The following is a 27,302-nucleotide window of genomic DNA, read 5'->3' as shown; positions in this document are numbered from 1 at the left end:
AAGAGGAAGCAACAACAAGATATTGTATAATGAATCTGTCAAGGACACACTTAGCCTTCAAGAAACTGATTTAAGTTGCAGTGTAGAAAAGTGAGCAACAACAGAAAAATAAAAATAAAAATAAAGGAATGCTTTCATTGAGAAAATGCATAAAATGGTTGCCTTGGAAAGCAAATGCTTTTCACTGTGGCAAAAGCAGCATAATTTATAGACCAATTATTTACAAATCTTTAAATAAAGAATTGCACCACTTATAACTTTCATCACTGTCAAGTATACAATCCTTCAGTTACGTTTATATGCTGCTGCATGAAAAAAAGTTTCTGTATGTTTTTAATCAGTCTCTGTAGTTTTTTGTTTTCACCAATGAAAAAACATCATCACTCTTGTGGAATTAAAAATCCAAATCATGCTATGCATTTTGACAGATGAAACATGAACATAAAATATGTTGTGGCATTGGCTTCATGAATGTACAAAAATCAAGCAGAATTAAAACTAGGCTTACTTTAAAAAAAAGGTGACATTCCTTCACATTTTGCCCTTATGGACAACTATATATGTATGCAATCATATACTAGACTTAAACAAAACAGGGATCATCATCTATTTATTAGAAAGGATGTCTAATTTTCCTGTCATTCCCTTGCTATTTGGGGGGCTGGGGGTGGGGAGGGAACTGGAAATAGAGCTATCTTCAGCTCAAGCTTTCCAGCTAGTAGCTTATAATACACCACTTACTTGGACAAAGTCCAAATAGATTAGACAATACTTCATTATATACTATGAAAGACAGGGACAATAACAGAGTCCAGTCCTCCTTTATCCTGTGGTGATATCTAAGGTGTGTTTTTTTAGGCTAACAGACATTTTAGAATACCAACAGCTTATTAAAAGGCTTCTCTCATTTTACCCTTGCTCTTCTCTCAGCTTCCAGTCGCTGCATAATCAGCATAGTATCAATATCATCATCTTCTTCATCGTCCTCATCATCATCTTTTTGCTTGGACTCTTGGAGTCGTTTCTGGAACTGCCACTCCAGCATGAGCTTCCGCAGGCGGTCATTCTCTTCAGCTGTTCTATCGGGCTTATTTTGAAGATCCTGAATCTCTTTGCTCAGCATGTCTGCAATGTGCATCTGCTGCTGCTTCTCCAGCTTCTCCTTCGCATCTCGTTTCCAAGGGTCAGGAGATAAGCTATCAGTAGAGGACAACTCTTCTTTGCTGATGGTGATGTACTGCAGATCTCTTCGCTCAATGGTTCGGGGTTGCTGCTGGGGCTGCAATTCTCTAATGACGGTTTCCTGGGATCTCTGCAATGTTGAAGGCTTTTCTGGTTTCACCTGCTGAACTGAAACTGGGGGAAGTAGGGACTGAGCAGGAATTAGTGGCTGAGAACGCATTTGCCCCAGTTTTCTTTCCTGCTCCCGACGCTTCCTGTCTCGCTCTTCCTCTAAACGGGCTTTCTCTTTTTCATACCACCTTTGATGTTCTTCTCTCTTTTTGCGTTCTGCAGCAGCAACCTGAGATGACGACTGTGGCCCCAACTGGCTTGGAGGTGGCGGCGGTGGCGGAAGAGGCAAATCCATTTGCAGCCCATCAAAGTCAGTTGCATAGTGCACTGGTGGGGGAGGGGGAGGGGGAGGAAGGTCTGTTCTGGTGGACTGGGAAGTCACTAGTGATACTGGTTGAGAAACAATAGGAGTTTTCCAGCGACCAGGTCCAGTTTTGGTTAAAGAAGAACCAGGGGGAATAGATTTAGAGGATTGGTTTAGATGCTCTTGGCTTGATGTGCTAGAATCCACAGAAGAATTCATCCATGGATCACTGTCTGATTTGCGATCAATATATTCCACATCTTTTCGTATGGCAACTTCTAGTCGACTCCTTTCTGGCTGATAAACTTTATCATCTCGTAGTTCCTCCTGAGAACGAGTTACACGCTTGAAGAAGAAGAAAAAATAGTTTTCACATGTTAGAATTCATATACAGAAAAAAATTACCGAATGACAGTTTATAGCATTCTAGAGTGATGATGAAATGCTTACTCACTTTTCTGTAAAATCAACACTTTCATAAACAGCATGTTGCAACAGTTCCAAGTACTGCATACAGGCTTTCATTCCAAACAAGTTATGCAAGCTCTAGAGGTCTGTGAGCTTTGATACACGATTACGAAATTACTTTGGGAGGAGAAAGAACAGCAACCTAATTTAGGCTGTATACCCATTCTCACACAGAACTCACAACAATGCCAAACTGAAACTACTTCCAGCTCTGAAACGTGTTCCCATAGAAGATGTAGGGATAGCAGTTTACAAGAATAACTGAAGCACAGTAACTTATCTAGTCCTGCCTCCAACTGCTGTGACAAGCTTTTATTATAATCACAATTAACCCTAAGAGCAGCATAGGAAGTGGAACCATCTGTTCACTTTGCTGTATTTCCCCACTCCTCCTCACAGTTATATAGGATAGGAAAACATCTGATCATTAAATCCCTGGTAAAATATTCCATCTTCATAGATATGCTGCGTTTGGATTAGATCACGGTGAAGTTTTCCAGCATTATCATTTGATAATATGGCACCACATACATTAGAAGCTCCAATGAAACCATCTATAAATTTTAATTTTAATTCAAAATTCCTTAGTGTTCCTTCCAAGATTTATTTTAGGCACAAAGTTGACCAGATGCAAAAGAATCGTAGTTAGAAACTATGAACAAAGGCAACTTATTTGGTGCTTCTCATCAATGACCTTAACCATGACCTAGAAAGAATGCATTGTTTGGAATGAAAGCATTTCTTATGCTCTATTAGTCCAGAAGCACTGAACACAAAGCAACTTGTGTAAGATGCACTGTGAAAACGCTACTAGCAGCTTGCTAATGACTTGGGTATTTAAAAGCGAACACAACTTAAACAGGCATTTTATGGCTTCACAATAGTTAATGCAGTCTTTGAATACTAAACTGCATTTACAGTCACTCTTAAGACACAAACCTTTGGGAAAAGAAATGTTCCCAATATTTTTTACTATTGCTACGTTTCAAACATCAGCTCTAAATATATATTGTCAAGCTTTCATACAAGATGCCAGTATGTATGGAACCCTTTCTTAGCAATTTAGATACACTGTGAACCTTTAATTTCTAATTTTAAAGCTAACCAAATAAGAAATACCAGCTGCAACAAACCAGAGATATTTTTACAAGTACTAAATATTAGGGGACCAATAATCTTATTATTCCTTACCACAACACCAAAACCATTTAGTTAACTTAGTTGATAAAAACAAATTTCTAACCTGCATTGCAACACTGATATAATGATTACTTTCAGGTGGAATTTGGGGTTTCTCTTCATAACTCGACCACTGATTCTGAGCAGGACCCATTCGATCCTGGGATTTGGAGGCTGGGAATGTGAAATATTCTCTGGTGTAAGTTTGTGTTGGGATAGGATATGCTTCAGGTCTGGGTGGTAGTATCTGTTCCTGTATAAATATAGAAAGATCATTTACACTTTTGTACCTATTAAAACACACCACACTGTTTTATGAATAGATAGATAGATAGAAAGTAAATGCTTTTTTGCTTGCTACTTCTAACCTCTGTGCAAAGATTTCCCGTAGACACTGATGTTATCTTGTTAGTGGTTCCAGCTGCATATGCATTCTTGGTCCCAGGACTTGGAGGCTGGTCTGTTGAGGAATTTTTTAAAAAAATCTTTGTTAGGCTACACAAGAGAACTAATTCAAACTAAGAGAAATAACAAGGCTGATAAAATTGTTTGCTCCTCTTAAATAATGTAAGAAAAATAGTATACTGCATATAATTTGTTTCACAGCTAGCTATTCAGGGTGGAATAACTAGCCTACTCTAACTATTTATGACTATTTTTGTTATATTATGTGTATTTCTTCATGTTGTAAACTGCCTTGAGCATGGTTTTAACTATGGAAAGGCAACATACAAATCAAATGATATATGCACGTACTTAGGGGTCTCGGTACATAATTTTACATATACATATACCCACTACAGCAGGTTCCTGAAAGCCTCTGATTTCTTCTTCTTCTTCTTTGGCTCACCTCTTGTCCCAGGCACTTACAAGCTGAATGATGGCCTGTGAGGACCCACAATCTGATGTAATGCATTGGGTGCTTCATAACATCTGTTGAGGCCTACATTCTTCTTTAGAATTCAGCCCCTGTAGCTATCAAATTTTTATTCCATTCCTTTTCAGAGCATTTCAGTCCTCTACAGAAACATGGTCCATATAAACATATTTAAACCATTTCCTGCTTACTTGCTACATTGGGACTAGATCGGTGATCAGCTCGATTTTTCATCAGTCTGTCATCCCCTGGCAATTTCTTTGGTTCATTATATTCTGTCCAAGGCAACTGGGGGCTCTCAGGGGATCCATTCTGAGCGGAGTTGTTATATAGCTCAAATCCTTCACTCTTTGGTCGGGGTTTACCTGAGCCACGGCGGTCTGAAACTCCAGAAAGAGAGAGAAGTTGCATGAGAACAATCTGTGCTTAACTTCTCATATGATTACTGCTTGAATTCAAAGCTGCCTGAACCTGGTATATGATCTCAAAGTCATTCCCCTAATCCCAGATGAATGAAATTTGGTGAAGGGAAGTAAATTGAGAATTTGGACTTAACTGTGAATTTGCCTGCTGTGTGCTGGTCAAATGGGGCTTTAGTCACTGGACACTCTCCTTTCTATGTACTAGGAGGAAGGTTATTTGAAGACAAGCTCAGACAGAGGCTAAACTACGAAGCACCTCCTGCTTCCCTCTTAAGGTGAATTAATACTGAGGTGGTAGTATCTCACCCAAACGAAAGTGGCTTGCCCGGGGCCTCTGAATGAGAGATGAATCAGGAATCACTTGAATTACAGCTCCTTCCAAGCCAGTGAAATTAACAAATGAACAGAGCTGCCACACAATCTGTATTTACTGGGCCAAAAGAAATGAAATGCAGTATTCTCACTCCTATCCAAGTTGGGGAAGCATATAGACAGGGCATAAGCACAGGTGTTGCATGCATTGTGTTCCATGTTCAACCCCAGCATCTCCAGCTAAAAGGATATTATACAGCAGGTATCTGCAGAGTTGCTGCCAGTCAGAGCAGGCAGTACTAGGCCAGATGGATCAGAGGTCAAACTCAAATTTTGCCAAACAGTACCAACCTGTGGAAAATGTTTTAATCTAATCTTCAAAACGCTTGACAATCTTGACTATTTTGTACTTTCAACAGGTCATTATCATTTCTCAAATTTAACAGAGAAGGAAACAGATTAAGAAATAGTCTGTGCTCTCATTACTTTTGGGAAACAACCCTCAACACACTTAACACTGCAGTCCTATGTAAATTTGTCCAACAGTAAGCCCCATTAGTGAGACTTTCTGAGTAGACATGCATACGACTACATTGTACTAGACTTTTAAGGATTCTATATGCCTCTCCTTCAGAGAAAGAATAATGAGTGAATTAGGCTGTACTATGTTTATTCAAACACAATTTCTAGAAAGCATGGAGATTTAAGATTGGTTTTCACTCAAAAATGTATGCGGACAAAAATATTTCAGTTGTTTACCTCTTTGCATCATTGGAGACGGCTGGTTAAGCAAAGTTGCTAAACCATGATAAATTGCTCCTTGTTTTGCTACTTCTAGCGTCACTACTGATCCTGTTCTTGTCATCAGCTCTGCTGCCCTGTGGTAAGAGTTAAATAAAATTAATTAAAAAATACTATAATTGACAGTAGCAAGATAGTACTAAAGATCAAAGAGAAAAAAACTAATTTGTTTAAAATAGTAATATTTGGAGTAAGGGCCTCTTTATGAACCATGAGTAGAATAAAATTTCATCTAATGTCTTGCACGCTAAACAACTCATCCAAACTTTCTTTAAGTAAAAAACCCTACACACCACACAAAAAATTGCCAGTTTATTTACTAAAGTAGAAATGGCACAAATGACTGTCTTTAAAACTGCAAGGACGGCAAGCTTTAAATCAAATACAGGATTTAATCACAGACTTCGGGAATCAGAATTTTCTTTGATGAGGCACTCTGAGCTACTATCAGTGGTACTGCAGCAGAAAAGGGTACACTAATGTTGTTGTTTATACCCCACCATCTGGCTGGGTTGCCAATCTGTGCAATCCCACTTTTGCAACTGTGGCAAAAGGGCTCAATTTTCCCCGTATGGCTCTCTAATAGAAGTGCTACAAGTCTGTGAAACAGTCTGGAAGACCGGATAGCATAGAGATGAAAAGTGTAGTCGCTTTTCTCAGGACAAACCAAATGCCTCCTACAATTCAAAAATCCCAGAGCCATTGCAAGTCACAGCACTGCACTACACATGTTTGGGTGAGCAAATGTGTCTCAACATCTATGGCATGACCAGTGATTAAAGACAGAGGAGGTTGAGAATGGAATATATGTCAATCAAATCAAGGGGTGCAAAAGATGAGAGGAAAAGTCCTATGTGATTTATAACCACACTATTCTTCTACAAACACATAAAAGCATGACATACCTCTCCTGGGATAGTCCAACCAAACTGCGTCCATCCACACTAAGTAACTGATCCCCTGCAGCCAGTCGGCCATCCTGGTTAAATGTTTAATAAGACAAAGGTACATTATACAGTCAGAGATTAGCAAAGCTATGCTATGTAGTTTGTAACTATTCAAAATTAATCACTGAAATTTTAGTAATTTAATAATTAAAGGTACTACTAACCACATCTGCAGCACCACCTTTGACCACAGACTTGACATAGATTCCAAGTTTATCTTGACCAGCGCCCTAGAAAGAGATAAAACAATTCTTATTACAAATGCACAATAAAGGTTGCATTTTTTTTTGATGCGCAGCAAATCCTGCCATTCTTCCCACATTAACCCCTTCCCACCGCATGCAACTACTAAGCTTGCTTTTCACCTTCCCAACCACACTTCTGAAGCCACTTCTCTCTTCTGTTCTGCAGTCCTGCTTTGCAACCATTTTCATCTTCACTCCCAGATCCATGCCTCCTCCTCTTCCCCCTCCTACTAAGCACCCTTTTCACCTTCCACCCCATTATGAAGCCATCATCCACCCTTATTCCACAGGCCCTTTCATGCAAATGCTTTCATCTTCACCTGCATTCGCACACCTCTCATTCCCCTTTTTGCAGTTCTTTGCACCCCCATTTTCACCTTCATCTTCTTTTTCCTATCTCCCTCTTCCTCCTTTTTTCAACTCTCCTTTGCACATATATCACCCCATTTCCATGTCTCCTCCTAGTAAACAGAACCCTTTGCATTTTCCCCTCCTCCATGATGATGTATGTTACTGTACCTTTAAGATGAACAGAATCTTAAGCCTGTCAGCTGGAGAATGTTAAGTTCAGTTGATTGATATTGCACACATATGAGTGGTTGCTTGTATAAAAACCCCATTTTCCTGTCAGCTCCCTCCTACCTTGCTTTACTCAAACGTCTGTTGCTTTAAACCACCACTTCATATTTGCTCCCCTATCCTATCCCAAATTAATGCACATTCAGGATTGGGACACAACACTACAAATCCTCCAACAGGGGCTGTGTGATGACATTCTTTACATTTTGTTTTATTATACAAATAGAAATATAGGAGTGTGATGATATTGCAGTTTCGCTTAACAATTTACCCACTGATAACTAAAATATAAAACTATTTGATATAAGTATCTCACCGACCTCTATGGCCATCCCTGCAAGGGCAGCCAGTATCACAATACTTATATTACTGACTGGCTGGTGGGCAGAGGAACTGAGGGGAAGATATTAGGTGGTCCAGGGCAAGACAATGCAAGTTCATAGTTGAACTGTGAGGTGAACAAGTAATGCCAACTCTTAATTCAGACTCTTCAACAGCTACATCATACTATATCCCTGGTTATTTCGTTAGCTTGCAATTTCTTAAACAGAAGCCCTGCTGAATTTATGTGAGTTGCACTGTGTAAGGTTCGTGTGTTGGTGCCTCATGAGTAACGAAGCAGGAGCCCAACCTGTCTTTTTACAGGTTTATTGTGCAAAATATTTACAGTGCAGAGCTTCCAAGTACATGTCTGTCTCAGTCACTGGCAGAATCCGGGAGTGGCCCCTTCCGGCTCTTTCCCCAGCATAAGAACTTCGGCACCCCAAGTCTCATCCTACCCCCTTTGCGTTTCACCCCTCTGTGCAAATGGGGCGACGGAAATGGCGTGCCTCCCTCCTGACCAGCCGGGCGAGGTGAGTGCAGGGGCTCTGTAGCCTCCCCAAGCCCTGTTCCCACCAGACTCCCTGTTTGCCGCTCCTGGCTGGATGAGGTGCTGGGGCTCTCCATGGCATCCCCAAGCCCTCTCCTCGCCGGGCTGGCCCCTTCCCTTTCCTCCCCACTGGAGGTGTGGCAGCTTTCCGCGCTGGACAAGGTACTGCTTCTCAATTGGCGTCGAGGCTTTCTGTATCCTAACAGAGCCTCTAGTCCCCTCAGCGGGCCAGGTGGCGGTTCCCTGACACAGTGCATGTGTATTGTTCAATGGCCTCTAAAGCTGAAAGAGTATACTTCCGTGAATGGTATGCGCTAACATTTGCAACGAGTATTAACCCCAACTTTCCACAGCTTCTTCCTTTTGCTTCAAATTCCTTAACAGAACCTTTGATTTTGTAAACTGCAACAAGTGTGGCAGAAGCAAAGGCTTTGTTAAGAAATGTGAAGCAGAAGGAAGAGGTTGTGGAAGGTTAGGTAAAAAGCGCCTTGATTTGAACTAGTTGCATCTTGCATAGCATTCTTGGTCAAACCTAATTCTTAGAAGTTGTAAAATCATGACAGGACACCAATGCTGCCCTTCTTCCAGAAGACACAATATGAGTTGATGATAGGGCAGCCAAGTAGATGGGTGTCTGCTTATCTAAATAGACTTTAGCCACATCAGGTGATTTCAATAAAATGTATGTTATGAAGGTTCCCTCACTGCGAGAAGTGAAATTACAGGGAACTAGGCAGAGGGCCTTCTTGGTAGTGGCGCCTACCCTGTGGAACGCCCTCACATCAGATGTCAAGGAAATAAGCAACTATCTTACTTTTAAAGATATCTGAAGGCAGACCTGTTTAGGGAAGTTTTTAATGTTTAATGCTGTATTTTGTTTTTAACATCGGTTGGGAGCCGCCCAGAGTGGCTGGGGAAATAAATAATAAATTTATTATTATTATTATTTATTATTATTATTATTATTTATTATTATTACCCAACCCTCAATATACCAATCTTATCTTTAATATCTATACAACACTCAGAACACTTTTTACACTTTGTAAGTATTAAAATAGATTCTAAAGCAAGAGAACTCATCTGTAACAAATTTACTTCCATACATACATTTATACATGTGGTATAAGTATAGGCATACATATACATATAGTTCTATATGTACTATAGGTATAAGTCAGACCACTGGTCTCTTTAGCACAATACTGTAGACACCCAACTATCTATCAGTGGAGCTTCAGGCAGACTCCATCACAGCCCTACCTGGAAATGCTGGGAATTGAATGTGGGATTATTTGCATGCAAAGCATGTGCTCAACCACTGGACTATTGACTTTCTTTAGCTAGGAACCTTCCCACGCTATATATGCATGCTCAATTTGCTGCATAACTTTTGTCTACATAGAAGGTAGAAAGGACTGTGCATGTAACTGTCAGAGGGGCACTTGTATGTTTTGTCCATTTTTAAAATCTCCATGTGGAAAATAGAACTCTGAGTGATCTCTCAAGTGCCAGAGAAGAGTAGCCTGATCTGATGTTCTGTAAATGTTACAAATCCTCCCATTCATGGAAAGAAGTTGCAATTCAGTGGAGGCTCCTACTTATGGAAGTGGTTTGTGATTTTTTGCAAATTCCCTGTCTCACTGCGATCCACCAGAACAAATGTTCACAGTCCATGAGGGAAAGGGCAACTGGGGAAAACCACCTCTCTTCTGTACTCCTTATTTGAGTGGGAGTGTTCTGTGAGTGTAACGTTGCTCATAGATCTCTGGATCAAAGGCACTCAATTCACACTGTAATCAGGCCATTTACTTTTCCCATTTGGGCTATAGCAGCTCTCATAAAAGCTTGTTTCTGAGACATAGCAGAACAGAAAGTGAAAATGATATAAAGCTTTTCCCATTATTTCTGTACATTCTTCTTCAAGAAACTGCTAAACAGTATGATGTGACAATAACAGCCACTAATCCTATTTGAAAATTTGAAGTAGTGGAAGCGGGAGTTGGTTAGAGCATGGTGCTGATAACACCAAGGTTGCAGGTTCGATACCCATATGGGACAGCTGCATATTCCTGCAGGGGGTTGGACTAGATAATCCTCAGGGTCCCTTCCAACTCTACAATTTTAAGAGAGGTGTAGAAAAGAAAGATCAAGCTTCGTTCTTCTTTTATCCCATCTTAACATAAGCTTCAGAATCCAGAATAACTGTAGCTATATTAGTTACAATTCATAAAAGAATTAGGTGCTTGAGACTGCAATCCTAAATGCAGCTATCATTACTTTACATTACTACTTTTAAGTAAACATACACAGGATTGTTTGTAAGTATGCAGAACTGTTAGACTGTGAACATCAACAATACAAAACAAAAAATAAATTAAAAAAAATGCTTCCAGTAGCACCTGTATCAACAATACATTAAAGGTTAGATGAGAGCCCTTTGTTGAAAAAAAATCCATTTTTACATAAATCAGTGGTTTAATGCAGTATTGCACTTTCCTAGTGCAATGATTTTCTTTCTACTATTGTCATTGATGATAGATATTTTCTCCATCATTACTTGAAAGAGTTATTGAGTTTTCCTTTCCAATATCAAAGTACAGGCATAAAAACAAAACACTACTTTATAGCGAATGTCTTGACTTTTCCTTGTGAAGAGTGGTGACTGACACTGAGAGAAAAATGTGTGTTTCAACTATGATTGTATTTAGGTCAACTATGCCATCAAGTAGTTCAGTATCAATACTTACAGCAATTGAAACGACAAGTAAATTAGTTAAAGGAACCTCTACAGAAATATATATATTGAAGTCAGTTAATTTTATTCTTATTTAGTGTTGAGAATGTCAATTTTAATATGTTTTAACATTCTTCACACAGCAAAATCACAAGATTTATAAAGATATTTCTGGATTATAGATAGAAGGAAAAGCCCACATCTTACATTATTCATAATCTTTCAATAGTAAATGAAGCAATAGTTCACTTGGCAGACTACAGTAGATTGAAACCTCTCACTGTGTTTGTCATTAAAAAGCACAGAAAAGGAACTGACTTAAGGTAAAATTGTATTGTGCTAACTTTTAAAAAGAACATCACTTAACTGCATGCAACAACAAGTAGTGCCAAATGAAGTAGTCACCGACAACTTTAAATGTTTATAGAAAAGCACTTTTTGAACAGACTTACCGAGGATTCTGTTCTTCCAACGACAGAAAACCACATTTTAACTCCAGAAATACAACTATTCAATCCTTTCTCAGCTTTCAACTACAACCCAAACATCAGTCTGCCAGATTTTCCAAAACACCCAGCAAGACAGCTTTGAACTGGGCACTGATACAGCATAGCATTTATCAACACTAGTGACAACCAATACAATATTCCAACTCTTCGCACAATCAGCTATGCTACTCTGCCTTTAGTTTATCATTAAGAGCTTTTATTAAACTATAGGCACTGCCTAGAAAAATCAAGGCGGCCTTTTCAGTAAGATACAGAAAATCCAAATTAAACAGGAAGTAAGTGCTGGCCCACAGATGGGAAGAAGTCGTATGCTAACCCCTCCCCTCACTCCCCATCCCACCCCGTAATATATTTTTAAAGTAAACTGCATGCACACACTGCTTCCAAATCATCTGGATTTCATAAAATGTAACCACAGTGTGGTTGGAAGTCAGGCAGCATTTAACATCGAAACATCTTTCAGGCTTAGAGCACTAAATTCTGCCCTTAGTCTCTTAGTATTACTGCACCCCTGACCCCCGAGCAATCCAGCCACTACCACCAAAAAAGTACTCCTGCTATAGAAAAGTCCTGCAACAGAAATGAAGCACCAGCAAGGCCACTAATGGAAACCATTACATCAATGGTAGGCAATTTATTCTGTTCCTAATGCGGTACTGGAAATGTGGCTATTGCCCTTTCAAGCCAGTGTGGCTATGCTCACTGCTACTATCACAGAGAACAGCTCATGTTCCTAACTACATGCTAACAGCTAGAAGGATTATTACTACACCTCCTGGAAAACACAGAGAAGATTTGAACTGGAAGTCCCGACCTCTTGGCAATAGGGTGAATGATTTGTGTTTGCCCTCTGGAACAATGCCTATCAGATAATTTGAAGTTCCTAGGGCAAAACTAAATCCCTCTAGAAACTAATTTATAATGATTTACCTCTGCTTGTGCCTAGAACTAATTCTGGGTCATGGCTCCAGGGATCTGTCAAGCCAGCGTTCTAGTCAAGAGGCCAGACTACCACTGATAAGACAACTGGCTATTTAACAACACCATAAGATGTTAACAGCAACAATATAAGATTTTTATCATCTCAAAAAAAATGAAAAACATTAATAATGTGAGACTGAAACTCATACAAGTTTAAAAGTCTATATTTGGAGCTCTTGCTTTCTCCATTGCACATGAGATGACCAGAACTTTTCTGAGTTTGTTCCTGGTATGAGCTTTCGTGTGCATGCACACTTCTTCAGATACCTATCTGAAGAAGTGTGCATGCACACGAAAGCTCATACCAGGAACAAACTCAGTTGGTCTCTAAGGTGCTACTAGAAAGAATTTTCGATTTTGTTTTGACTATGGCAGACCAACACGGCTACCCACCTGTAACCAGAACTTTTCTATTTGCCTGGATCCAGAGAATGCAAGCTTTATGTGGAAGCAGGCTTAAGAATGCATCCCTACTGGGATAATTTGTGAGTGTAATTTGGACATGCATAGGAATCAGGACCTCCCTAGCAAATTGCTCTGGAACTCAATCCTTTGGGAGGCTGCACACATGACCAACACAGTCCCTTTCCTGGGCCACCTTACCCTAATTGCTTAGCTTCTGAGGAAGCAACCCTTTCTTCAGATAAAGGGGAGGAAAGTGCACCAGCACTGCTGCAGTGTTAAAATGGCAAAGCAATTTGGGAGTTGAGGTGAGGAAGAGGCATGGGAGTGGCAGTGGTAGCAACCATGACCATCCAGAGGGAACACTTGAGTGGAGCCAAAATTGTGACCATGGGCACAGTGGTGCCCTTGAGGTCTTCCCTTAGGGCTCACCAAGCCTCTGAGCTCTTCCTCCCATTCAGTAACTCTTTCACCATGAGGTAGGTTTTCTTTGTCTCCCTTGAAAAGTATACAGAGCTGAAGGAGAAAGTTAGAAAAAATGTGTATTTTCTCACTTCCTCTTTCTGCTCTAAGTGTTTTTCTACTGACTTAATTCTACTGAATATGACTTTTGCAGAGATTCATTGAAAAAGTGAAATGTGTGCATGCACACACACACTCTCTCTCTCTCTCTCTCTCTCTCTCTCTCTCTCTCTCTCCCCGGAGAGAGAGAGATTGTGGACTGTGTGATTCCCTGATTCAGGGAAGGTAGAAAAGAAGTGGTCAGAGGGTGTGATGTCCACAGCACTTGCTCAAAAATCTAAATGTGCCCAGAGCCCTTAAAAAGTTGAAGGTCTCCCCTCTAGAGATTCCTAGTGTGCAAATTTGCCCTGTGCCCTGCACCTGCCAGAAACAGCCCTGCCCATACTCTGGGGCAACTAACCATGTCCCTAAATGTGCATAAGAATAGTCTGAAGTGCTGTTGTTGTTCAGTCATTTAGTTGTGTAGTCACCAATTAAAAATTGCCAGATATTTGCATATTTTCTAAAATACGATTAATAATAAAGCTATGAAGATCACTCTCATTCCTTTACACCCAATACATATAAACCACTCAGAAGAGCCAGTTCTTTCTTCCCTTCTGCAACCAATCAAAGATACAATACTTTGGAAACAAGAACCACCATGTCCTTAATAGTCAAAAATGATCATTGAGCAACTATGCACTACTATACATTTAAAGAGACTTTAAAACACTGTCACTGAGGTCACAGATTAGTCCCATTAAAAACTGTCATTTCCCTCTTGCAACCACCTAGCTTGAATAGGTTTAGTTCTTTTCAAGATGAATTATGACTTCAGAAGGGGGCAGAGAAGGCTACTACACCTGTATTCCTACTGGAGACTCTTTCAAACCAGGCAATGTCACTTACAGGTAAGACAGTGGTCAGTGCTGACATAGCAAGCTGTTCATTTGTATCTTAATAGCAGAACACAAAAGTGAATGACTTGCTTCTGGCTTAAATGATGCAAGATCATTATTGAATTCAGCAGTACAGATCTTAAAAAATTTCTCCCCTGAAATATAAATGCTGTTTTAGAACACTGCCACCTACTGACTAGCTCTTTAAATTTGTTAAACATGTGGCAGCTTTACAATACTGGTACAGTGCACCATCTGGTGGTTGGAGACTGGTGGCACAACAATTCACATTAGAATGTATTATGGTCGTTAAACATTTCAGAAAAGTAATCAGGGTGAGCCTCTCTCCTGCCTGTTCACTCCCCATACCTCAGTCAATAGGATGAGGTGCACTTAAGTTACTCACTTTATGGCTATTGTGGACAAAATCAAAGAGTGTGTGTGTGTGTGTGTGTGTGTGTGCGTGTGCGCACACAAACACACACACACTTTATATATCACTCCTTTCAAAGAGGAAACTAATGGGTGTAAATATAATCTATAGCTTTTCATAACTAGAGAAGTTGCTGTGTTTTTAGTCAAAATTATTCTCTCCCCTGCATTTTGTCCTCAACATTTGAGAAAATCTTCCCTGCATGCCCTCCCTCCCAAATCTAACTTCTTAAAATGAGTCACATTCAACTTATTAAGAGGAAATGCTGGTTTGTAAAGTGTGCAAAATGTAAGCAAGGTCATTCTCATATATAAAGAATATGTATCACACATTGCATAAATGTTTTTGTTTCAATTATTCACTTAATATTCCAAAAAGAAAAACTTGAGTGTCTAGATTTGCTCTTGCCGTGAGATCATGAAAATATATCTCTATATACTATATTTTCACTATTCTGTCACTGTGCAACCCCCCCCCCCCATTGAAGGTTTTGGAGTGCCTCATCAGAACGCTAGATCTGCATGAAAACAGGATGGCGTGGGGGACCAAAAGACAACGCATATTACACCACAGTAGTGGCATGTGAGTGAGAAGAGAGGGACACTGGGAGGGGGGAAAGGGATGGTTTAAGACAATGGGGGATATTTGAAGGGAGGAACACTGAGGATTTTTTTGGGGGGGGGCGAACAAGGAGAAATAGTGGAAATGGGTACAACACAGAGGCCAACATGAAAAAGCTAACACAACAAAGCCTTTCTCAACTTCCTTCTTACAGTACTTAAGGCTTGTTTTAAATCGCCACTCCCGCCCCCCCCATGTCTCTCCATTGTTCATCTCCCTCTTTCATTCCTCAGCTACCTCGTGTATGAGATAAATGGTACCATGTGTGTCCAGATTCAATGCAGTAATTTAGTACAAGTATTTTATTAACAAGCAAACACCATATTTGTACAACATCCATCACTTAACCCTCCCTAACTGAACCAGTAGGCAGTCTTCAAAATTCTATTCTTAATGGTACAGTAACATTTATCTTCAGAAGTAGGAGGGGGGAGGAGGTACGAAAATAGGAGTGAATATGAAAGTGAAGGCACGAAAGGGGCTGCAAAACAGGAGATAGTAACTTCAAAATTGAGTGGAAGGTGAAAGGGGTGCTTAGTGGTTGCAACGTGTGATGGAAGATGAGGGCGTTCTGTGTGCAAGGAGGGTTACAGAGGGAAGGCATGGGCATAGGGGTGAAGGTGAAAAAAGGGCTACAAAACATATTGATAGGGCAGACAATTCAGTAAATAATGTGCCTTGCCGGCGGGGGGGGGGGGGGGGAGTGGAGCAAGCTGGAGGACAGAGCTTTCTAGTATATTTATATATTCATACCTTAGCAGCCACAATGCTCAGACCCATCCCATTTTGTTTCTTTAGTGTCACAGTGATTATCTCAGGTTCCTTCCTTAAGGGATGAGCCTACAGAAACAAAGCACAGATTAAACTCTGTATTCCACGACACTGAGGACAGCATTAAGAATTCATTCTGGGTACTTAAATACAGCTACAGGTAAATCTGCTCACAACTTACTTCTATGTTGCAAAATGAAGCACTTTGAATAGCTTAAGTAAAGCACTAATATGCAATGCCGCAGGAAAAACATAGTAAATCCAATCACCTGCATTTTAACTCTCTAGTGCCACCCTAAATAACAGGTTAGTTTCTGCATGCGGCTAAACTGCAGTTTATGTCCTCTACCATAATGTCCAAAAGATAAGTACTTGCCAGGTCAGCATTATCTTGCAACAGATGACTTTCATAATCTGCACCTTCAAAATATATTGTCCAAGTTCCTGGTGAACGTGGATGAGGTGTCAATCTGCAGAAACCTAGAAGGCGTAGGGTGAGGGAGACAATGTATAACTGAATGCATTCTCCCAGGTCTCGTATTAGGTAATTTGAGAGTCCACAAAAAACAAATACCATGCATACAAATGGTTCATTACTAAAAACAGTGCTGATCATCAATGTGACAAATGCTTTTAAAAGACGAAGGAGGCAACACAGAATGTGCATCACATGATAATACAAATCTGGAAAGAAGCCCAAAATATTATTAGTCACCCTCTCCCATCTTTGGAAGAACTATACAGTTCCCACTGCCTTAAAAAAGTAAACAATATTTTACAGGATCCATCTCATCCGGGATACAGTCTTATTGCACCACTGCCTTCAGGCAAGAGATATAGAACAATTAAAGCAAGAACAAATAGATTAAAAAATAGTTTCTACCCCGGAGCTATAACCATCTTAAATGCTGTAACCAGATAATATAACCTTGGAGAGTTGTGATGGGTGTGTATGTATGTGCATGTGTGGCTGAAAATGTGTTTTTTGTCTTGTTTTTATGGGATGGCATTCAATTTTGTTGCACTTGTACAACATTGCACTTGTACTTGTACAATGACAATAAAGAAATCTTATCTAAAGCACTCCTTTTCTTGATTTAAAAGGTAAAGGTACCCCTGACCATTAGGTCCAGTTGCGGATGACTCTGGGGTTGTGGCGCTCATCTCGCTCTATAGGCCGAGGGAGCCGGCGTTTGTCCGCAGACAGCTTCCAGGTCATGTGGCCAGCATGACTAAGCTGCTTCTGGCAAACCAGAGCAGTGCACAGAAATGCCGTTTACCTTCCCACAGGAGCGGTACCTATTTATCTACTTGCACTTTGACATGCTTTCGAACTGCTAGGTGGGCAGGAGGTGGAAACGAACAACAGGAGCTCAGCCCATCTTAGGGATTCGAACCACCGACCTTCTGATCGGCAAGCCCTAGGCTCTGTGGTTTAGACCACAGTGCCACCCACCTCCTTTCTTGATTTAAGGGATGCCCAAATAAAGGGATGCTCCATGACAACAAAAGTTGCTGAAATCCTGCATTAAAAATGACAAGAGATTTCCAAACATCTAAAGACAAAATTAATTTTACTTAGCTGGACTACAGCAGAGGAAGCATTTTCTGTCCCAGTACAAGACTAAAAGGACTTACCTCTTTGGCAAAGTGGATCTAAAAATTCTTGCAGCCCATTTGGGATATTTCTGACAACATCACATGAGTAACCATCTTCTGGCAAAAGAAAGGGTAGCTGTAGATCAGGGTCCTCTTCTAACTGTACTTCTCTACCATCACTTCGAGCCAGCTCATCTGCAGTATTTTCTGCCACCGCTACAACATTTTCTATTAACTCCTAGTTTGGCGGGCGAGAGAGAGAGAAAGCAAACAATGCTGTACATGAGAATCCAATAATATAGAGTTATCATTTTATACTTTAGCCACCCCAAATTAGCAAATGCTAAAGATGTATGTGATATGTTTAGGTTGATGTTGTCTGAAGCAGATACAAGAGGCAAAAGCTTTCGTTCAACTGCAGTTGCGAGCTTTAACTTTAGTTTCATCCCACCCCACCCACAGGTGCCCTTTAAATGAAATTCTTCAAATTATTGGAAATATATTAAACATTTGTGATCAATGAGTAATACAAAGAGGATTATTATACTGATACCAAAACAAGAATTGCAGGCATTCATTTTTACAATAGGAAGAAACTAATTTATACTGGATGTTACATATTTGATTAAATCTGTATTTTGAAGAGCAGGAAAAATAATGAAGGGAGACATTAGGTTTTTAACCTTCAGTTTGACTATTTAGCACTAATAGTTTTTTTGCTCTCCCCACCCTCCCACCTACAATTCAAGAACTTGTAGCAAGCTACTCCCTAGATATATTCCTAAGAAAAATAAGAAAGTTTCATAACTAGAATACTGCAATGTTTCCCAAAATTGGAAACACAAATAAGTCCAAAAACACTGAAAATGCATCATTAAGCTATCTGTTGATACTGAAAACAATGAAGCAGATTTACGTGCGTCCAATTGATATGTGATTGCGCATGAGAGCATTGCGGTGACCAGGAAATGGATGGAAAAGGGGGTGTAATGGGGCAGAGCGCTGTCATACACAATGACCTGGAACACAACCCCCATGAAAAACGGGGGGGGGGGGCTGTATTTTCTTCCTTCTCTATGTGAGACGGAAAAGGCTACTCAAGCTAAGAATTACTATCACTGTTTAAAAAATAGGATTCAGGTGCCTCAAACTTTTAATTATTACATAAAGTTAGCATTATTTTTTTATACGCTACCCCGTAACATTCACTATATAAACATTTATAGGGAAATTAAGTTTAATAGCCTTAATAAGAACCTCCCCACAATAAATAAATAAAAGCCAAGGTTAACTTACTGTTGGAATAAATGGCTCATCTGGGGCACAATGATAATTTTGTAGCAATGCATGCAGTTGTAGAGAATTGAGTTTAAAGCAGGTACTGTTGATATTTGGAATGTCTTCACGTGAATACTTATCCATAGTAAGTAAAGTAGTTGCCTGAAAAAGAAGCACAATTATTAGAATCATTTTTATTTTATTAAGAAACATGACAGTGGACCCTACACACCAAACTGGGGAGTGGAACCCTGCTCTTGAATGAATACACATTTTCTGTTTGAAACTCTTAGCACAGGTTAATCTAGAAAATACATTTTAAAAAAACAAGGCAGTTGGTACAAAACAGCTCTCCTCAGTATGGCAAGAAAACAGACTTTTCTGAGGAAAACGTTGAAGCAATTAAGCAACTGAACACCCCAAACCCTACTTTGCAGACACTGGTTTCATATGACCTCATACAGGTGGCTAAGTCTGAATTTCCATAATTCCATTGTTAAATTAGTAGAGGAAAATCTTCCAAGTTCATGCAAGCAAGCACTTATTTTTCCTACTACTACCTAATACCTACTTGTACTATCCTACTGAGATGACAATCAGCAGCCAGCTCCAAGCCCTGTTTTTCTGCCCAGGCTTCAATGTGCCCCAGCTGCTGCCGGATGATGGCTCCCCAGTAATGCGAACACAATCCTGAATCTGGATCAGTAACCAATCGGTTAAAAAGCCACATGTTGATAAAGTGGAACAGCTGCGAAAAGAGCTGTATGGTCAGTGCGGCGTTCACTCTACATCGCCGCAGCAGGGACATGGCTCCAGTCAGCGTATGCAAGACATCATCTAGAAGAAAAAATACAAAAGTTTACTCAGCTATGCTACTCTGTTAAGTTACTCAGTGTTAAATATTACATTATGACTGGAAGACATTAATAACAATGATGTATTTATCTGCATAATAAAGTAATACTTGTGCTCCTTTTTTAAAAAAATTAAAATTTCCCAATGCATGGAGTAAAAGGCAGCAACTGTCATAAGAAAACCAAAGAAAAAGGAGAAACAGAGGTAAAGTCAATTTTCATCAATAAATTAAGAGAATGTGAGGATGGATAGACTTGTTTTTAGGTTCAGGAAGGGGTATAATAATTAGTGTATTATATAATGTCAGCTATTTCACAGATTCCTTCCAGACAAGCCAGTCTTTAAGCATAGAAGCAGCAGCATTCTTCCTATTTGCAGCATGACTGCACATAGAAAATTTACAATAAATTCAAGGTTACCTGTCTGCACTTTTTTCCCCTAGAATTTTTATACAGTGGTACCTTGGTTGTCAAACGGCTTGGCTCCTGAACAAATCGGCTCCCAAACGCCGCAAACCCGGAAGTGAGTGTTCCAGTTTGTGAACATTTTTCGGAAGCTGAACATCCGACGCGGCTTCTGATCGAATGCAGGAAGCTTCTGAAGTCAATCGGAAGCCACACCTTGCGTTTCGAATGGAATCCCGGAACAGATTAAGTTTGACAACCAAGGTACCACTGTAAATGGTTAATGGGTCCAATAGATATGCATAATTGGTAATGTCCTTTGCACAAGTATTATATTTATATTGTTCGGCACTGCCACAGAACATGGCTTAAAGTCCTCAACGAAAGGGAAAGGCCATGCATTATTTCACACAATTAATATAGTATTACACACAAACCCATACACATGGTTATATTCTAACATACAATATCAGGAAAGATGGGTTAGATGTCAATGGCTGCCCTGAAACATGCTAATGAGGAACTCCTCACAAAGTACAGAATGTCTTATTGTACACGCAAAAACACATTGCAGTTCCCTGCAATATATAAGGTCTCCCACCGTGCTCCTCTCATGACAGTAGGCCTTATGCTTAGTACATTATATCATAAAGTGATCTAACCTATTTTAGGCCTTTGAGGATTATTTTCTTCTGGATCATCAAGAAATGCAGGCATGTAGTTGTTAAGCTCTGACTGAAGACAATGAACCAAATATCTGAAAAAATAAAATTTTGTATAAATATTAAGGCTTCCACCCATTTAAAGAATATTTAGATTCATTAACATAGAAATTAGGCTGATGAAAACTGCAGCCATGGAAAAAATGAATTTACCTAAGTTCAACAATTCAACTCTCAGCACAATCCTGCACATATCTCAGTGTCCCACTGAGTTTACCAGGCCTTACTCCTCAGTGTGCTTAGGACTGCATCCTCAGTATCTATTATTCACAAAGTTTCCGGAGCAATTTCCCAAGAAATATTGCTGCACTAATACTGAATTAAAAATACCAAACTGTGCCAAGTCAATTCCTGTTATATTTTGAAACTGACTATGATTTTTATGGGATTGTACCCAGGGGATGTTAGGAGAATAACCGAGATAAACAACAGTCTTGTGGCACTTGTTTTTGTTGCAACTGACACTGGAAATAGTTACAATGAGATTTAAGCTAGTGGTGACTAACTTGTCCCACAGATTTCAGTGGGACTAAAATGTGACTTCCTCTGGATTCAACCCAAAACTGTTAAGGAAAAAGGTGGGGGGGGGGTTGTGTGTGTGTTTTGATGGGGGGTGTCACATTCCCCACCCCCATTCCAGTGGAATCCTAACATATAATCTACTAGCTCTATTACACAATGCAGATTGCTTGAAACTGGAAAAATAACACCAAAAGGAGTTTATTTTTTTACTTCTAATTACTCAGGTCACTTGTACATTTCATTCTTAATATAAATTAATTCTAATAAAGAATCTTCAGAATTTTTACTGTGCCCAAGTGTGAGGATGAACTCCTCCTCCCTTAGAGCGTAAGGAGATGCACACTGCACCAGTAGATTGAGCAACTAGCAGATATAATAAACAAATGAATTAACCAACTTCAATTTTTTTAAAAAATGAACACACTGGTGATAGCCAATTAATTATACTCTGAGTAGGCCCACTGAAATAAGTGCACTTAATTTCACTGATTTCAATGAGCCTTCTCTGGGTATGACTAGCATTGGATAACACTCAATATCTGCCTTGAAAGACATTTGGAAATAATAATGTATAACTTTTCCTGAATAAGGAAAAACTCGATGAACGTACTACAGGTATATACAGAAATCCAATTATCTTACTTGAATGCCATTTGAACTAGGTGTGCCAAAACATCTTGCGCATCTAAGGTGATTCGGCTAAGCTCTCGATCCTGCTTAATGAAGTTTAGCAGCTCAGATGCATTTGCCATCCAGAAAGCAAGTGACCCTGCAATATTCTTTTGTTTCTGAAAATATTTTTCAAAAAGTTGTGTAAACATCAAAAGGAAGTCTTCCTCTGGCAATTCAGCTTGCATTCATTATCAAAAGGCTCTGTTTAGATAGACCAGTACCCCCTCCATTTACCAAATATAACTCAGTTACCAGATATTTGCAAAGAATTTCTATGAAACTGTAAGAAATATATGCTGGACATCTTGCAATTGCTTCAAATTACAAGTGATATTTTAATGATAAATTATTAAATATTCCAAATGCCATTTGTGAAATGGAGTTAGCATGTTGTCATGAAATGCGGAAAGCTTAGATGTATGCATTATCTGGTAATCTGTATGTGCGCAAGCACATGTTGACTAATGCCCATTGTCACCCAGATACTGCTAGCCACTGGCTTTGACACCAAGCAACTCAGTATCCAGTACTGATCTATCTCACCATTTCCCGACCACAAATGCTAGGCCAGGCAACCTCAGATGAGATCCAAAGAACAGAACCACAGACAAAACAAAAAAGGGAAGAAAAAGAACTTTTGTCATTATGTCTCCATACTGAAGTGCGTTAAGCAGAAATTATGGAATGCTGATAGGCTGCGCAGTCAAAAAGGATTTTAGTACTGCATGTTCCAGCTGCTGAATGAGGGTTATGAACTGTTCAATCCAGCTGTAGAAATATTGTATTTTTACATGGAAGCAGCATGAGAAACTGAGCTAAGCCAACACAGCTAGGATCAGTTCCCAGCAATATGTCCTACCTGATCAACCTGGTCTACCTCCTGGAGAAAAACGAAGGAAATCAAACAGAAGAAAGAAACTTGTGAACATTCATGGTAGTTTTCGAAATCAAACACTAAATATGAAGGCACAAGACTTATGCTCAGTCACATTAAAATATTTCACCACCAGATGTGATACAACTGAAAAAACTTTGCACAATCCTGCAAAGACTAACATGGAGATCTGCTCCACAGAAGACAACAGAGCTTTTCCTTTCATGAGAAGGCAGCTTCACACCAGACTGCCAGATATGTAGCACTGTAGCCAGGTCAGTTCAGTTTTCATATATTAAACACAACTAGTAGAAATGCCACAGTTTAAGAGCACTCTTCTATGGTTGGTAACTGTTTTATCTCCAGTAATTTCACCACTAGAATTTGTGCAGTGACAATTAATCCAGCTGATACCTACACTTTTTTAAAAAACAAAATTTGTTAAATAATCTTACAGTGCTTCTTAATGGACTCTCAGAGTGTTGTATCATGAATTTCCTTTCTAAGTTTGGACAGATGTACACCCTCAATATGTGTTTGATTGCATCACCCACAAAAACCTGTAAAATTGGCTATCTTTTCTGGATTTTCACTGGGATAGATACCGCTTGTACAACAGCTTACTGGTATTTTAAAAATGCTTTGAGTCTAATTACTATCTAGGAGGGTCTCTGCAAACAGAACTCCAGTGATTAACTGAAATTCTGAAGTTCTTCCTTCTATTTTACTTCATATTTAAGAATGGATTTACATTTGGCTTTCTTGCCTACCACCCTGGAAATATGATTGAAGGGAAGCATAAACATAATTATAATAAAAGTTTGGCTCAAGCTCCATGGAAGCTATAGAATTTGCACGCAAAGATCAGGTTGAAAACTATACAGTGCAATCCTATGCATGTTTACTCACAAATAATTACTACTGTATTCATTGGAGCTTACTCCCATGTAGGAATATAGAATTACAGCCTAAATTTAACAGAGGCGAAAGGGAATATGATAGATGTATATTTTTGTACTTAAAAATAATCATGTTATGTATTACATTTCTGTTATATAAAGGACTGATCAGATTTTTGCAATCAAAGCAAAACTGATAACATTCAATCTATCACAAACTCTTCCACAATCTATTGTGAGATTTGCAGACATCCACTCAAAATTGCTACATGATGGTAGGGACTGCCATTCCAAAAATCTAGATGCTACAATCTTGTAAAGGAAGGTGTGGAATTGTCTGTCTCAAAATGCAGGGTGTGGCACAATACACTGTCTGGAAGAGTGACAGCCTAGTGCCAGGAGGCAACAGTAGCATGTTGCTTGGAAGAGGGATTCCTGCCTCCCAGCAGCACTGCACTCACAATGGGGGTGGACTGAGGGCATTCCAGATTGACATCAGTGTCTTGCAGGTACATGCACCTGTGAGATGCTGATGACATCAACCCAGAGCTCCCCCGACCTCACCACTGCCCTGCCACATAGCAGTGCACAAGACCACCACCATTGGGAGGTGCTGCTACCGCCCCATACAACCCTCAATCACTTCTGCTGCCAGGAAGGTTCTACTGGCTTCGATGGGATAGATCTCCATATTATTCAGAGAGTGTAGGATAGGCAGGACTGCGTTCCAAATCTGTAACACTACTAACATAACAGGGAGACAGGTGAAGACAGAAATAGGACCATTTAAAGGAAAATACAAGTGGAGCCATAATAAATGAACTGCTTTAACAGACAATTATGTTTTAATTGAAAAATTAAATCTTGGACACAAAAAACAAAAAAATAAAAACCCCGAGTGATGCTGCTGCTGCTGCCTTTGACACGTGTACCAAAAATAAAAATTGAGTGATGAGCAAGCTATTTGCAATTGAAAGCCTGATTAAATATAATTACTTCCAATCATTCAAAGAAAACAAAACTGTTTTTAATATGAAGGCATAAATGAGCATATATAGGAGACAATGGGTTGGATCCAGTTCCCCCTCCATGTTCAGAACTCTTTCTGTTCCTGAAAGTAATTGTGAACCAGAGGAGCCTCCCCTGCAATCCACATGCCACTTCCCACACTGAGGTTTTCTTAACTCTTCACAGTAGTTTACAAGGCATACACAAGGCTGCAAGGGGAAGGAGGATTTCATAAAAAGTGTCTTCCTCCAACAGAGCTCCACTCACGAGAATTCTGGATTCAACACATAAAAAAGGATGTAGCCAATGTGATATCTGCCCTGTGATATCCATTATAATATTGGCCATGTGATTGCAGCCACAGCTATCAAGTTAAAACAATCCTGCTAAAAGTGAAGATTTTTTGGGGGGGGGGGAAGTTAAGCTATGAAAATGTATTCACAGAAATTCTCTTAAAACTGCAGCTCACCTGTATAACTCCTTCCATCATGCTCACCATCTTGTTGACTATTGCAATGACTTTGTGAGTACGTTCAGCAGGACTGATGTCAGGTCTGTACTGGTTCGACAATACATACCGACATGCCATATACAAAACATATGTAGGAGACAGCTTAAAATGAACTGTTGAGCTATTGGTGTAATTTATAATAGCAGACAAAAAGGAATCTTCAGCTGCAAAAACAAGATAAACCAAGATTAGAAGAATTCGTAACTTGTTCTATTTATAAGCAAGGTTTATTCCACGCACTTCAGCACCAAGCCCCAGGATGGGTCACAGAATATACAATTATATACACAGATGAAATCATTTCAATTATAAAACACATAAAGCTGTTCCAAGTGGGACAGAACAATATAGATTCAGCGTAAGAGGTTGGACCCCAGTACCAGCCTTAACTGTCAAAGGCCAAGGTAAAGAGGTGCATCTTCAACATACAGCAAAAGGCATACAAGGAAGATGCTGGACACATTTCTGTGGGGAGGAAGGTCCACAGTTCAGGGGCTGCTACAGAGAAAGCCCTTTGCTGGGACATCATACCCTGCATTTCTAAGGGTAGCAGAAGTTCTGAGAGCTCTCTCTGCATATCCAAAGACCCCTGAAGATGGTTTTGCAGATACCTGGGGCCTAAGTTGTTTATTACTTTAAATTGCAATGTGAACACCTTGAATTGGGTTTGGAAACAAACTGGCAACTAGTGCAGCTATTTTAAAACAGCGGTTCTGTGAACCCCAACCAGTAATCTGGCTGCTATATTTTGGACCAGTTGAATATCTTAAATTGTCTTGCAGGGCAGTCCATATAGAACACACTGGCCTACTGCAAAGTGTAGAGTGGCCAGATGTTGCTGTAATTTGCAGAGCAGGCTACTGAAGAAAATGGACCACTACAGTATATTGATTTGCATATGAGGTTAACTTTTTAATAGGTTGAGATCTTTATGCCAAAGAAAGTGTGACTTATCTGAACTAAGAAAAATAGCTGGGAGTGATTCTTGTAACCTTTGGGGGAGGGTGTAGAAATATTTTGAAGGTACATAAAGGAACCTTCCGGCAAATGGCTCTGCAAATATGCAACTTCAGGATTTTTTTCTCTTAAAAAAAGATATTTTATTTTCAACCAAATTTATATACCAGTTTGATTTTAGTAAAACTAAGTAGTTTACAAGTTTACTTAGTAAAACCTAAGTAGTTAAACTTCTGAGTAGTTTACAATTCTTGAATAAACCAGTGCCTTTATTTAGTGCGAGAGCTGCTTTTATTTCTGCCTTCATCTCTTACTTCTACTTTGTGGTCCCATGGGAAAGGCATAAGATTGATAGCTTTAACCTTTAACAACTATACATTTTGTAGCATTTCACTGGCTTTTGCAAGGAGTATGACTGGGACTGAGGGGGAAAATGTGACCACTGCAACTTTTCAAACAGCTTGCATATTTGAAGTTATCTATAGAATGAAATAAAAACAGTTTAAAAAAAAATTGTCACACCTAACCAGATTTTGTTTGAAATGTTAATACTTACAGCTTTCCCTGAATTCAATGCTTGCAGGTAATATCAATTCAGGTCCATGTGCGTCCTGAGGTCTAAAGACAGAAAGCAGATCTTTAAAAGTCCAGTTTAAAGAGTGAAATTAATTCCACTATCAAAAGATACAGACTTCTCCAAAGGCTTTGCTTCTGGGACTTTATAACCATTTTGTTCACATGAACTGAAAAATACAGTACTGGGGGAAAAATATTGATTCTCCCCTCTTCTTGTTAGATTCACTCTCAAGTTTTACTTGATCATTAACAAGATAGATCATGAACTGA

General features: G+C 39.5%; 1 protein-coding gene across 20 annotated transcripts in view; it reads right to left on the bottom strand.

The window, feature by feature from the left end:
• AFDN (afadin, adherens junction formation factor) overlaps nucleotides 1-27,302 on the bottom strand; it is a 92,885-nt gene that overhangs the window by 13,410 nt on the left and 52,173 nt on the right. For 11 of the 20 annotated variants that reach the window (XM_033144179.1, XM_033144181.1, XM_033144180.1 and 8 more), the window contains 17 exons: nucleotides 27,013-27,074; nucleotides 25,458-25,663; nucleotides 23,067-23,087; nucleotides 22,178-22,323; nucleotides 20,954-21,048; nucleotides 19,604-19,869; nucleotides 19,051-19,194; nucleotides 17,794-17,992; nucleotides 16,532-16,635; nucleotides 16,138-16,224; nucleotides 6,768-6,833; nucleotides 6,562-6,635; nucleotides 5,615-5,733; nucleotides 4,313-4,507; nucleotides 3,613-3,704; nucleotides 3,309-3,497; nucleotides 914-1,942 (listed from right to left, as the gene is read on the bottom strand). In XM_033144179.1, the coding sequence (XP_033000070.1) occupies nucleotides 914-1,942; nucleotides 3,309-3,497; nucleotides 3,613-3,704; nucleotides 4,313-4,507; nucleotides 5,615-5,733; nucleotides 6,562-6,635; nucleotides 6,768-6,833; nucleotides 16,138-16,224; nucleotides 16,532-16,635; nucleotides 17,794-17,992; nucleotides 19,051-19,194; nucleotides 19,604-19,869; nucleotides 20,954-21,048; nucleotides 22,178-22,323; nucleotides 23,067-23,087; nucleotides 25,458-25,663; nucleotides 27,013-27,074 (3,094 nt within the window). The remainder of the gene's footprint in view (nucleotides 1-913; nucleotides 1,943-3,308; nucleotides 3,498-3,612; nucleotides 3,705-4,312; nucleotides 4,508-5,614; nucleotides 5,734-6,561; nucleotides 6,636-6,767; nucleotides 6,834-16,137; nucleotides 16,225-16,531; nucleotides 16,636-17,793; nucleotides 17,993-19,050; nucleotides 19,195-19,603; nucleotides 19,870-20,953; nucleotides 21,049-22,177; nucleotides 22,324-23,066; nucleotides 23,088-25,457; nucleotides 25,664-27,012; nucleotides 27,075-27,302) is intronic. The other 9 variants (XM_033144184.1, XM_033144192.1, XM_033144189.1 and 6 more) reach the window with 3 other exon arrangements.

The sequence above is a fragment of the Lacerta agilis genome, chromosome 3 (assembly GCF_009819535.1).
Source record: "Lacerta agilis isolate rLacAgi1 chromosome 3, rLacAgi1.pri, whole genome shotgun sequence".
Taxonomy (NCBI): Eukaryota; Metazoa; Chordata; class Lepidosauria; order Squamata; family Lacertidae; genus Lacerta; species Lacerta agilis.
This window is presented reverse-complemented; position numbering and strand designations above follow the sequence as displayed.